This window comes from Arvicanthis niloticus, chromosome 5 (assembly GCF_011762505.2).
Source record: "Arvicanthis niloticus isolate mArvNil1 chromosome 5, mArvNil1.pat.X, whole genome shotgun sequence".
NCBI classification, from domain to species: domain Eukaryota; kingdom Metazoa; phylum Chordata; class Mammalia; order Rodentia; family Muridae; genus Arvicanthis; species Arvicanthis niloticus.
Window position 1 is genome coordinate 38,223,143 of NC_047662.1, and position 13,857 is coordinate 38,236,999.

The 13,857-nt window shown below is 49.2% G+C and overlaps 1 protein-coding gene across 3 annotated transcripts in view; it reads right to left on the reverse strand.

The window, feature by feature from the left end:
• Trabd2b (TraB domain containing 2B) overlaps positions 1 to 13,857 on the reverse strand; it is a 265,876-nt gene that overhangs the window by 20,827 nt on the left and 231,192 nt on the right. For 2 of the 3 annotated variants that reach the window (XM_076934438.1, XM_034502426.2), the window contains 2 exons: positions 10,741 to 10,887; positions 4,673 to 4,847 (listed from right to left, as the gene is read on the reverse strand). In XM_076934438.1, the coding sequence (XP_076790553.1) occupies positions 4,673 to 4,847; positions 10,741 to 10,887 (322 nt within the window). The remainder of the gene's footprint in view (positions 1 to 4,672; positions 4,848 to 10,740; positions 10,888 to 13,857) is intronic. The other variant, XM_076934439.1, reaches the window with a different exon arrangement.

Sequence of the window (13,857 nt, forward strand, 5' to 3'; positions counted from 1 at the left end):
ACAGGGAAGGATGGGTCTTGTCTTAAGGACTATGTGGATGATGAGAAAAACTGGAGGGTCTCTGGACATGCATAAGGGACGTGTCAACCAGTTCCCACCTTCTCTAGGAAACCTCCAAGTCAACCTCTGCCAACAAGCATAGGATGTGGGATGCAGGGGCTGGAAGAAACCCAATACCTCACCTCTCATGGGTCACTTGTGCAGAGGGAGTAGAAAGGAGTCTGGGAAGACTACAGGAATATCTCAGGAGGCAGGCTGTTTCCATGTCACCAAGCTCAGTTTCCCTTTCTCACCCTCATGGCCTTGAGTTAGCTCTTGTTGTGGCTTACTCTTCTCACAGATTCTTTCCTCACCATTTGCTACCCCCAAGAAACCCTGCTTAGCATTAAGCCCCTGCCTCCTGCCTCAGCCTGGGTGGCTTGTTCCTTGGGACCCAGGACTCTCTTTCTAGTGAGTTCTCAGGCCTTTTATTTGTACTGTAGTCTCACCTTCCAAAAGGCAGATGCAATGTTGCGAGAGCCCCTAATACCTACCATGGGGGCAGAGACTTAGGTTCTGGCTCTTGGGGGTAACATAAGAGTGGCTGACACTTCTGCTTTGCATACTTCAGGGGCATCACATTCATTCATCCATTTATTCATTCAATGAGGGAGGAGTGAGCATCTTAAGTTCTGGGGGTGCAATTTGAGCTGAGAGATGGCAGTGTGCTCTTTGAGCAGAGTGTGGGAACGAAGTTCAAGGACACTGTGGGAGCTTAGGATGGAGGGCTCAAGCAGCAGCTGGGTGTTTTGGGGAGCCTGAGCATCCCAATAAACTCACCACCAGAGCTATGAGGCTCTCTTGTTTCCTGTGTGCATCTCCACCTGTCTGTCAAATGGAACAGAAGGGCTATCCTATCCTTACAGGGGGCCCTGAGCATGATGGTTGTGAGTGGATTGTCAAGCCTGACAGTGTACAGGAAACAGTTGCTTCATTCATTCATTCATTTTTGGTGGTGCTGGATTAATGTGAGGCAAATGCTTTATCTTTGAGCTATATCTCAGCCAACACAACTGCCTTTAGCTAAAGTGTGCTAATGGCACATCTCCTTTCCATGAAGTTTTAAATCTTTACCACTAATGTCTCCCTGCCTCAGGCCCATAAGTATGGTTCTGCATGCCATTCAGCAGCCTGAAGGCTGAGTGTCCTGGATGTCCCAATACTCAGAGCAATAGATTCTTGTCTCTGACTCTGCCTGCCTTCTGTCTGGACTTTGCTTCCTGTGGGGCACTTGGTGGCTCCCCTGGAAGGCATGTCCAGGTTCTGCAAGGCTCCATACTACTCCCAAGTCTCCAAGAACAATCGAAACAATCCATGCTGGAATGTTGGAATGCTATGAGACTAGAGAGCCAGGATATTGCAAACCAGGCAATTAGAGCAATAGGATGCCGAGGCCCAAGGGTTGTGAAATGCCAGAAGTTGGAGTTTTATTCACACTATGTTATGCTAGGAACACAGAAACAGACAACTTCCAATTGCTAGAGTTGGAAATGAATGGACCCCAGAGGTTACCTGTTTCCCCACCCCACAACCTGCTGGTGACTCATGCTTCTAACTCAGCTCCTCCAGTTCCTAAATCATGCATTTTATTATTGAAAAAAATGCTACAAGATCCTTGGGTGGCTGAACAAATAAACAGACTAAGATTTTTTTTCCTAGAACGAAGGCTAACATTGCCATTTCTTCCTACTGCTGAGGACTAAGGTTCCCCCCCCCCCCCCAACGAGATGCCCTGGGACTGAATGGAAATGAATGGAATAAACTCAATTCTGTATGATTTGGTTCACCGTGTCTTTGAGACTGTGGGCCCTGCTATGGTATAGTTCACATGCATGGGGATGGTCACTGAGCAGGCAGTTTGCAGGTAAACACAGGAGGCAGCTGGGTAGAGTGTCCATCTTTAAATTCTAGTTGTTGGGTATTGCTAGAGAAATCCTAACAACCTACAGCTTGACAGAGTTACGGGCCTTCATTGCCAGCAGAGGAAGCAAGTGTAGGACAGGCACCTGCTAGAATCATGGTCCCCAGCAGACATTATGGGCCGGTCAGCACTCTTTTATGCTGGGCTCTGCTGTGTGTTTTTAGAGCACCACATTCTAGGCACCTGATAGCAATTCATCACAAATGGCTCAAGAGTTAAATCCACCCTAACTTCCTGTCCAGCTTCTCTTGGATTCACGTCAAATGCTTTCCCCTCTTCAAACCAAGAGCCCTTTGTCTTCCTTCTCAGCTTCATTTTTCTGCTGAAAGAGTGGACTTGGTTGGAAGTCATCAGCTACCTGCCCATACACACTTTAACTGAGGAGTTACCCTCTTCTGCCTGGAGCTCACCTCTCTCCCCTTCTTCTATTCCTTCCTCAGTTACCCTTTTGGAATCCCTCTTTCTATACTGGCGGCTTCAGCCATCTCACTTAGGTAATGAGGCTTTATAAAAGCCACAGAAGTTGCCTTGAACTTGGCAGCACCCTGTCCCTCGTCTCTCTTTTACTATGCCAAACTGTTTCCCATATAAAAGCAATGTGGATGGATGTGGGGCTAAACACAGCTACCAGTTTTTAATGCTGCCAAGTAAGGACTTTGAGATCCTATCCTGCTGCTATGCCTTTTTCCCTCAGGATGCTTTGATTCGAAAGAGAGTTTGAGTGGATCCTTGTGCCCTGTGGGCTCGGAGCATCACGAGAAGGTCAGTGTTCTGCATCTTTAGGCTCTCAGCTTCCTCGGCCATAAGAGAAAGCAGGTGTGAAAGACCACCAGGCTCTGGGTAACCTTACACCTGCATCTTGGGGCTTGTTCTTGATGGGCACCCTGCTCTCTCACTGGCCTCCTTCAGTGACTGCTCTCTGGAGGCTCCTTCAACTCTGAGTAACTAGGGATCCAGGGGACTCCAGTGGCTGTTCTGCATTCACTCAAGGCCATTTAGTACAGAATGCACTGCCTAGAGGCAGCTGGTGGTGACTGAGAGAAGAGATGCTGAGGGGCTACTTCTTTGCACAGATCCTCGTAGCTACATGGCTCACACCAGGGACCCTGCAGATATTCTGCAAGATGGAGGGTGATATTCCCATCTCTATGTATTAGTATAGGTTCTGCTCTTGTGGGTTCCTTTAGGGCCCCTCCCAGATCCCATGGGAAACACCACCTGTCCCTTACACCTGTGCCAGAATTCTAGACAGCCTGTAATTCAAGTCAGTTCAAGTCGAAGCCAGCTCCTTCTGTCTAAGTGAGTAAACTGAGGGCATAAGAGGGGAGAAGACTTGCTGGAGGCCACAGTGGATCATACCAGAGTCATTGAGGGGCCAGAGATCTTTCTGTACAGTTTCCGTGGCCTCCATGAGCTATTTTCTAAGGGCCTGCATCCATTTCTGAGACCCTCCTACAAGCCTCACTTTGATAAAGATTCAGAAGTGGAAAGAAAAACTTGGATAAATATACTCCCAACTCTTACCCTCAACATCCTTGGAGCTGAACAGGGATGGGGAGGTACAGAGATAGATGATGGACAGCCCCATTTGCAGAGTCTGGATGTCCACAGGGGCCCTTGTGGATTGGACTGACTGCTTGGCTTAGGGGTTTGGACTGACTGCTTTGGCTTTGGGTAAAGGCCAAAGGGAGAGAGGCCGAGCAGTGGACTGAGGAGCATATCTGTAACTGCCATCTTGTTTGTTTGAGATGGGGCTTGCTATATATCTCTGGCTGACTCTGAACTTACCAGGCAGACCAGTCTGGCCTCAGAGATCTGCCTGCCTCTGTATTCAGAGGGCTTGGATTATGGGTATACATCATCACATCCAGCTGTAAGCTATTTTTAAATTTTCACAGAACACAGGTGGATTCCACAAATTTAAGTGGCAAGAAGTCAATGGTTATTGTAAATCACTGAACCAAAGCTGACTAACACAGAACTTGTATACAATCCTGGCCCCAGTGCAGCCATTGGAGACATTCAGAGAAAAGAAGGAAGGGTAAGGAGGAAGAGAGAAAGAATAAGGGTCCCAAAGAAGCCTGTGTAGATATCTTTAGATCCCTTTGCAGGAGAAGAAAGATCCTCAGAAACATTAAGCTTATGCCCTGTGTTGTCATGGTGATGCTTAAGTTCATTATAATGGTGATGATGATGGTGATGATGATGATTGCAACTGCCATTCTGGATCCCCACCAATGTCACCTATCCTTATAACTACACTATAACATGGATACTTTAGATTCATCAAGTGGTTAATGCTGTCCTTCCCATTAACAGAAGAGAAAATTGATCCCTTGAGAAAATACCAGCTAAGGTGACATGACATATGGCCCAGTTGGAGTTACAACTGTGGGCTGTCTCCCTTCCTCACTCACAAGGCCACAAGACCCTTATAATTAGCCCTGGTTTTAGGTTGAATGGGTCCATGCTGGGATGGGCACTGAAAAATTGGGGCTCATATATATCTACCTGGTACTTGAAGGGGCCGTGAAAGTTAACCTGGACTGGGCAGGGGGTGCTTCCCTTGCCAAGGGAGATGCTATGAGAGAAGACATGGTCAGAAGCTGGGGAAGCACTAGGGTCCTGGCTCTGCTACTGGGTACCACGTAGCTTTCATACTCTCTTCTGGGCCTCAGCTTTTCCCTTGACAAGTAGAGGTCAGAGCCAAACCTGCTCCGAAGGCGAAGAAGCAGATCTTGTCCTGGTTTTCCTGCAGCAGTGCCATGACCCTCTTTCCCATGCGCTCATTCCTCTTGTAGATGAGCTCCTGGCGGAAGTAGCTGTCGATTTCCTGGGCTGTCACCTGCTCATGAGGTGGGAGGGTGGTGTTGATGAAGTTGGGTAGCTGCAATGGCAAGACAGAACCACCTTTAGGTCTTGATGGAGCAGGGCACACGTCAGATAAACCTCAGGTAGGTCTGGCGACTTACCTTTCTGAAGCCCTAGAGCATGCTCTCTGTTCCCTGTTTCTCATCAACACGCATACCCTCAAAGCTGAACATTGCTACAGTTGTACACAAGAATCAAGCCTGGGAGAGAAAGAGCCTGAGACGTGTGTGAGCACAGCCAGTGTGTAATGAAGCTCAGCTCTATGACCAGATGCTAAGACTTACACCCAGGTCTGTCTGGTATTTCTCTGGAGGTTGGGGCCCGGGGTAGTAGGGCCATGCTGGGTTCCTTATGTCCTTCCTTCGGCCAGCATGACATGGACAAGGAAACCAGTTCAGCAAGAGGGTGCAGATGACAGCCATGGCAAGAAGGCCATAGGGCTTGGGGTGAGGGTGACTTGAGCTTTGAATTCAGTTCTGATGCTGGGTATACTGAACAAGCCGCTCCACTCTGCTGCGCCCTGACTCTCACTTGTGGGAAGGACTGATGGGAGGGATTAAATGAGATGAGGATCACTACTGTGGCCACATTCAGAATCCTGCTCTACAGAGATGAGCAGTGCAGAACTTTCAGCTTTTCTCATGTCTAAGCCACTATCTGCCCATCTGTCTTCAAACTTGCAGAAACTTCTTGAAAACTATCCCAGGATCACAGATCTTTCCAGACTGATGCTTGTGGGATACACTGCCTAAGGATTGTCTATCTTTACATTTCTGGGTCCTTTCCCCTCTCTACTGTGTCACTTTCCACACAACCTGAGGCCTGGCAACAGCTCTGTGGATGTGCTCTAGGCAGAGGGATCTCTGAGTTCAAGGACAAAGTCACGTCATTCCAAGTCCCCAGGGCCTGCTATGAGGAGGAAGATGCCTGTCAAACTTGAATGTAAGATTGCACTGCCTCTTCTGGGTTGTTTTGTTCTTATTGTTTCATCTCTCTAGCCTGGAAGGTAGGTCTAGACATTCTAGCACTGTCTCCTGCAACGTGTGCATGGAGCTGCTGGGGAAAGTAAGGCGGTAAATCAAAACACTCTGTCTTTCCTCCCCATCCCCCCATGCCATAGCATCCTCAAAGATCCTGCTCATAGAACATTCCTCATTGTCACTTAGCCAAGCACAAGTCACAAAACACTAGTCCTGACTGAAAGATGAGGAGAGATTGTACCCAAAGACACCAACTTCCTAGAGATCTTAGTCCCCTAGAAGAGTCAATTTTTATGGCTTCTTACCCAAAGCACATGGCTTTTTATAACCTCGGAGGAGTTGTCAACATCCTTTCTGAGAAAGATGGGGGAGCCAACAGCGTCTGAACCCTGAGGGCTTGTGAGGAAGGCAGGACATCTGCCTCTGCTCTGCTGGCCAAGGACCAGTGGGAGAGATGGATAGTAAGAGCACCTGCACCGTATGGCTCCTTTGTCAAAGGAGCCGGACCTACTGCTCTGGGATGGAGAAGGAAGTGATGTGATTGTCTCAGCGTGAGACGTGCACAATGTGTACAGTGTGCACAGCAGCCCTGCTCATGCCTAGGCCAGTAAAGAGTTGGCACCCAGAGACTGACTGCTTGGCAGATAGACAAATGAGGGAATGGAGTTCTTATCCTCCTCCACACTGGAGGGATGACTGGCAGCCCTGATACAACAGGTTACACTTGACTTGATGCAGTTTCCAGGAGATGCTAAAGATTTTTGAGTCAGGGTGGAGAACAGACAGATCATGACTAGAAAGATTATTTCTGGAAACACACCTTTCAAAGGCGTCTCTATCCATTTATGGGGTCTGGGAGAGGATAGAGGCCAAGCTTTATTACCTGCTAGTGTTTGTTAAGTCAGTGAATGGAGGAGCAGGATGAGCGGCAGTTGAGGTAGAGTGTGGATGAGCACAGGTCCTGCAACCACACAGACAGTGCAGCTTGGGATCTATCTATCTATCTATCTATCTATCTATCTATCTATCTATCCATCCATCCATCTATACACACACACACACACACACACACACACACACACAAAATATATGTATAACGACACCTTGCATTGTACCTTCATATGTGATGTTATGGATTACCAGTGAAGGGTGACCTACATAGATGGCAGATGGTTATTAGAACTATCAGAGAGATGTGAAGGGAGAAGATATGATCCCCTTATTTCTCCTGTGGATCATGGGATCTATGAGCAGGTACCCCTCCTTTTTGCCCTGCTTCCTGCCCACAAGGTGCATCTATATAAGGATTCCCCAGGGGGACTTAAGCTATTTTTAAGAACAAGAAAAAGAGTGAAACTTCAAAGCCATGAAGAAGTGGGACTGGATACTCAGCTTCCCTTGGGCTTCCCAACCACTGTCTAGCATTCTCTATAAGTCTCATGATGATGGGCTTTGGCCCCATGCCAAGGATGGGGCCTGGGTTTGGGCCAGGGCTGGGGGAGAAGCAAATTAATGATGTCATTAGACTTGTCTGGGGCCTTAAATCTCCCATGACAAGTTTAAGTGGAGGGCATATGATAACATTTTGAATATATCATGGAATGTCTCTAGAGCCTGAGAGAGATTGTTGTGTGATGGGGTGACAAAGATATGGGCTAGGCAGGGCTAGGGTGAAGTCATGGGGGAGGGATTCAGTATAGGCTCCCCTGACCTGTGACTAGGAATGGCCAAGTGCCCAGGTCTGTTGATGATACTCAACTACCCAGTTCCCTGTACCCATCTACCCAGTAGATACTCCCCGAGAGCCTTCCTAGGTCCTGCCCTATGTCAGGCTAGGGGCCACCTCCAGCACCCTTTGCTGCCTCCCATGAAACTCCCAGGCCCATGGAGGAGTTAGCCACTCTTGTAAGAACAGTGTGGGATTTGTAGTGGGAGAGGGCAGGGAGGGAAGAAGGGTTCACAGAGGAGCCTTGAAGTGTGACTATGTGGTCTGGTTCATCTGGATCAGCCCGGGTTCATGGTTGAAGGAGATTGCTGACTCCTGTCAATTATCTTGACTCTGAGTAATAATACTTTACTGTCTACTGTTTGCATAAAACATATATGTGGCTACTGTGCCCTTCAGGGGCCTAGGGACCAGAGGCTTCTCAGGAAGGACTTCTGTGTGGCCCTCTCATTATAAACACTAACAATGCCAGTGACCTGCAGCTGCAGCACCAGGGAGCAATCATTGCTGAGGATGGAGATGGAGGAGTGAGAGTGTATACAGTTAGGGGGTAAAGCGCACTGGGCCTCAGACCCTGGTCCATCCTAGTTTCCAAAGGCTACTTTATCAATCTCACTCCTGCAGCCAGGGCATCTCTCTGACTGCAAAGCTCCCTGACTTACACTACAGGGCTCCCGCTCCTTATGGAAGAAGGGGTGGACAAGGACAAGGCCTACAGCTGATTCTAAGCTGGGGGAGAGAGGCATGGGTTGAGCTTGGGGGACAGTCAATTCAGTTTTCCTTTGAGCCTGTGCCTAGAAATACTGCTGATCTCTGAAGGCAGTAGTCATGTCCCCCAGCAATGCAAGTGGTCCAGCCAGATTTGAATCATAGTCCAGGCTGTATATAAGGTGCACAGAAAACTATGCAGAAAGCCAGGGTCATGGGGCTTGGACCCTACCCTTGCACGTCATTCTATGTGGAGCTATATCAGCAGCCAGAGGCCTCACAGGCTCAAAAGTCTGGGGATCCGGAAGTTTTAGGGCTTGTCTCCCTGGTGCAGTCAGGAAGGCTTCGGGGCAATCATAAAGTAGGAACTTGTTAGTGGAGCCAGCCACATCACAGCCAGTTATTCAACTTACCACCATAACCTCTCTGCTATGGAGCATCACCTCCCAAACCTTGCCCCTACTGGATTTAGGGCAAGGCTCACCAGAAGTGGGGCCTGGTCTGAGTCCCATCAGTTCAAAATGTTAGCCTCTTCTCCTCCCTCCTTCACCTCGAGTCTAGAGACCTGGAGCCTTCCACAATAAGGGCTGGGCTCCTTCTTCCATCCTCTAAGCTTCTCTAAGTACATGATGTACCTATAGTGTTGTGCATGACAGTCACTCGCTGGCAAGCACTCTACAACAGGCGCCAAGTGGTCTCCAGAGCAGTGGGGACCAAGGGATGAGCAGCTCAACCCTGCCCTCAGGGAGCCTGTGTCTGGGTTTGGGTGGCAAGCACAGACAGAACATTGTGGCCCCAGCCTGGCGGGCCTCCAACCAGAACTCTCTCCATTGCCTCTCCTCTGGGTCTCTGGCTGGCTTGCACACTGTGCTCACAGCTGGAACATTCCTCCTTTGTCTGCCGCCAATATAGGTTCCTCTGTAGCCTCATACTTAGTAGGAATCTTTTCTTACTGCTCCAGCCCCAGCTGCAGCCCCCTATAAATGAGCGTTGGGTTGAAGCTGCAGCTCTTCTGTTCCCAGAGCAAGAGTCTTTATATGAGGCAATGATTTCCTGGGTCTCCCAGTCTTCTTGTGAGAGAATAAGTTCTATGAGAGTTGGCCTCTCTGGCTCCCCACTGTATCCCTTTGAGCACTGTGCCCACAGATTTTCAAACTATTTCGTCTGTTTGACAATATTTATGGAGCCCTACTTTAGGCTGGGGACTGCTCCTGCCAGAGGGGATATATGAATTAATGATAGATCCAAATCCTGCCCTCATGGAGCTTGTGTTCCAGTGGGAAGGGCGAGATGGTAAGTAGTCACTAATGAAAGTATGTTGTGTTAGAGGATCTTCCAGATCATGAGAGGAAAGTGGGGCTAATAAAGTAATGTTTTTTTTTTTTTTTTTTTAAGGCAGGGGAGAGAGGGAGGCTCAGGCTACAGTTCAGACAGAGTGGATGGAGCTGGGGACCCGTTAAGATGGAGGGGAGTGCTCTGTGGCTACACCTGGCATAAGCATCTCTGCTGAGGGAAGGGTCAGTGAGAAGGCAGCAGCATACAGGTGGGCTCTTGGGATGACATGTGGACTTTGCTCCTGGTGTGTATAAAGGAGATGCGGTCAGGAACAGAGGCAGAACAGGAGGAACTCACAGGCCACTGCAGAGGCTGGCTTGCTTTACCCCAAGAAAATGGGAGCTGCAAGGGTCCAAAACAAGGGACAAGGCCTTCTATGCCTAATCCAAGCTTTTGAGTGAATGAACATCAAAATACCACACACAACAGAGGAAACCTTGGGAGAAACTGTGGTGCCTCAGGAGATATCTGATTCCATCCAAGGGACTGGGGAGATTTTTCAGAGTAGGTAACTTTAATCCGTGATCAAGTTGGAGGAAATCCAGGGAAGGAAGAACCGGAATAAAGGCTTAGAGGTATTGAAAAATAAGCTCTAAGTCCCACAGGCTTGGGGTGCTAGTGGGAGTGGGGGATGTAGGCTGTGACAAGGCCACCAGGGGGCACATCTTAGAAGACCTTGAATGTTGAATGGGGTGTCTTGAAATTTGTTGGAGATCAATGAAGAAACATGGTAAAGTCTGGGCAGGGACAAGCTAAATTCAATCCTTTGAGACCCTACTTGGGGTCTTGCTAGCCTGTCTGTAATCTTGGCTCTAGGATTTGAATCAAGGCAGAAGGTTCTGAGATAGACCCAAGGCCAAGTTCATAGTAACCCTTCTGTGGGCCTTCTGGTTCAAGTTGCTGTTCCTGATACTTTAACAGTAAGCTGTACAGCCTTAGGTGAGTCTCTTGCCTTCTCTGAGCCCCAGTTTCCCCCTCTATAAAGGAGACAACAGTAGCTCCTGTTTATTATGGCTAGAGAGAAGCAGGTATGCCTACTATACAGTAAGCATCTGATGAAGAAGCTGGTCTATGCCAGGAGGGATCATGTGGGCCTATCTCCAGGTCTTTGCAGTTGGTGGTGCAGAGGCCGTCAGGGCAGGAGGAGAGGAAGGCCTCACCTGGGATGTGTCATGGTTGAAGATGACTGCATTGAGGTCCCCGCAGTTGTAGTGTTTGATGAGGTCCTCTGTGGTGTAGGGTGCCTGCAGGCTCCCAGCCCGCACACTTTCGTGCTGCAGCAGAGTCTGGTTCAGGGCAAACAGCACCTGGCCGAGGAGAGAAAAGGGCATCAGGGCTGTGCTCACGGACTGGCTGGCCTCTGGGACCAGCCTTCCACCCGCTGAACTTTGGGGCTACAGGTGTGAAATAGCAGGCATATGACACAGCAGACCATTTGGGTTTGGAATTTGGGGTGAGTCTTCCTCTTGAGTCCTTTGTTCTCCTTTTCTTCTAGGTCAAACAAACCAGAGTACCCTCAAATGAGGCCAAGCAGCAAACAAAAGGAAACAAAAATCCCAGTTTTATATCAAGGCCCAGAAGGTCTCAGGAGCTGGATCCCTGGAGCCCATCCTCCCATGCATTCAGCAGATGCACCTCTATCTCTGCTCTCTGGGCTGCTGGCTCCAGGGATGCTGTTTCCAGGCACCAGAGTCATTTGGAATACTATACAGAACTCGCCTTTCCCTGGGAATCAGACTGTTTCCCAGGCACCCAGGCACTTTCTAAGCAGCTTATGGCATTTGAAGGTTATGGCTCCCACAGAACCCAGGGGTCTTATACACATGCCCTGGGAGACTATCGGCTTCAGTCTCTGCATTTTATTTTGTTTATTCGAGACAGGTTCTTATTATGTTGCCTCAGTTGCCTTGAGTTCACAGTCCTGCCTTACCTCCCAAGTGTTGGGATTGTAGGCACAGATTATATACATAGCCTGGCTAACAACCCCAATTTTCATGGGGGAATTGAGGCCCAAGGCAAGGGAGACACTTTACCTACATGGCTTGAGCTGGAGTCTGTAACCCAAGATCCTGGTACCCTAGCTCTTTTGGCCAACCAAGGGGCTTTGTTGATCCCACACCTTCTGATGCTGAACTGGCTTCAGCCAATATGACAATGGCTGTAAGCATTGCAGAGGAGAGCCCGAGAAGCACCTGTGTGCTGAGGCCGTTCCCCTTCATATACTCTTTGCTTTTGACTCCACCCTACTGGAGGGTGATGAACACACAGAGCAAAACTTAGACAGCCAGTAGCACTCAGACCAATGGACAGATAGCCAACTTCCAGACCTGTGAGACCAGCAAGATCAGTGGAGCCTCAGAGCAACTGGTCCTGGCACCCGGAGCTCTGGATGCTATTGTTACACAGCACAATCTCAGTGAGAGATGACTGGTGCACCACTCTTCCTTCTGCCAGTGTGTGCATATTAGCTTTCCATTGTGTTCAACTGCCAGCCTCACAGCAGGTTGAGTTTCCTGAACACAGGAAATGCATCCCCCTCCCCCTTGAATCTATAGCTCTCAGCACTGTGCCTGGGGAAAAGAGGGTATTGTGATCTCCATTTTTCTTTAGAACCTGGGGACCTGCTGTTTCCTTCATAGTTCAAAGGTACTTTAGAAGCCCTGAAGAAAAACATCTAGAAGGCTGGCAGACATTCCCACGAACACATATAATCTGAATAAAAAGCTTTGGGAGTAGATATACAGGGCCAGGTCAACACGGTGACACAGGTAAGAAGGCCACACTTGGGTCCCCTCTGTGTTTGTTAATGGCGAGAGAGAACTGGATTGTAGGAGCTGTAGCAACCCCCACTGCTGCCCTTAATGAGAGGGCTGGAGGTGAGGTCAGACCCCTCGCCCCACGTCTGGGCCTTCTCCAGGCCCCTGGGCTTTGGCTGCCACCACTGAAATCAGATCTGCAGCCATCTGGTGTAGAGTGTCGATGGCAGTGTGGTGGCTGGGGATGAATTACAGGAGGCAGTGACGTTTTCTGCTGTGGACATTGCTAAGGCAACAAGCACTTCCTCCCACAGGGTACATGCCTCCGGTGAAAGTGTCCGTGTCGAGCTGATCCACTCTCCTTCTCTGAGGGCCTAAGACAGAGGGACTTCCTGTGGCCACACCCAGCTGCTGCACACACCTGCTCTGCTGCTTCTTAGATCAGCCTGGCCAAGGCACCACCTAACCTGGGGTGAGGTCATCGGCCTGGGCGCCAGAAGACCTGGCTGGAGGGTAAATGTCTCCCCTGGACCCTGCTTGACTCATGAAGTCAGGTCTCCAATGGCGCAGCCTTCATGAAGCCGGGAGGTATTCCAGGGGATTAAGTATATTCCAGGCTGCACGGTGTTAAGAACAGTCCTGGCATGAAGTGAGCGCTGAGTATGTGCTTGTTAAATAAAACCTAGGAGGAAATAGCTCCAAGTCTATAGCTCCTAGCATGGTGTTGGGAAAGAGAGGGTCCCCAGAACTCATCTGGTGCAGAGGTTTCAAACTGCTTTTAGCTGTGGAATTCTTTTATTGTTGTTATTATTGTTATTGTCTTTTAAAGGAATCTCACTTGGAGTTTTGGATGTGGAACAGATAAAAATGTAAAGGTCCCGGTTGATATCAAGGAGGCAGAGTGAGAGTCTCTGCTCTCTTGCTGCAGGGATTTCCAGGGACCCTGGAGCCCAGGTTAAGGACTCCTGGTCTCATTTTGTGCCCTCATGATGTAAGAGAAGAGAGGGGACAGCATCCAGGGAGCAGGATGCAGTGTGCATGAGTTTAACTGAGCTGGGCAGAGTGGGCTCCAACTAAGGGTCCTGACTCCCAGCCTTGGAGCAAAAGGCTGATGATGCAGGGCCTTCTGATGTCTACTGGTACAACCATACCCATAGTTTCTCTGGACCATTGTAAAGCAGCTGGGGGTGTTTACTGTTGGAGTGTCAGACAGGAAGCCAAGGCCGGACACTTGACAGTTTCAGAGTTCTCTGCATGCCTCAGCTAGTTTGTGACATTAACTGTATCAGGTGGGATCTGGTACCTGCCACAGACTCCCCAGCAGACCACTGCAGAGGTACATAGACTATGGGACTGATTCAGCACTCTGCCTTTGTCTTCCCTGTTGAACCTCAATGTCACCAATGTCACACACTCAGGAAACACTACAAAAGGAAAGATGCCAACGCTGACTGATGTGCTCCCCACTTCCTGCTCACAAAGGAGTCATCACACATTCATAGGAAGACCCCTGGCTTTACT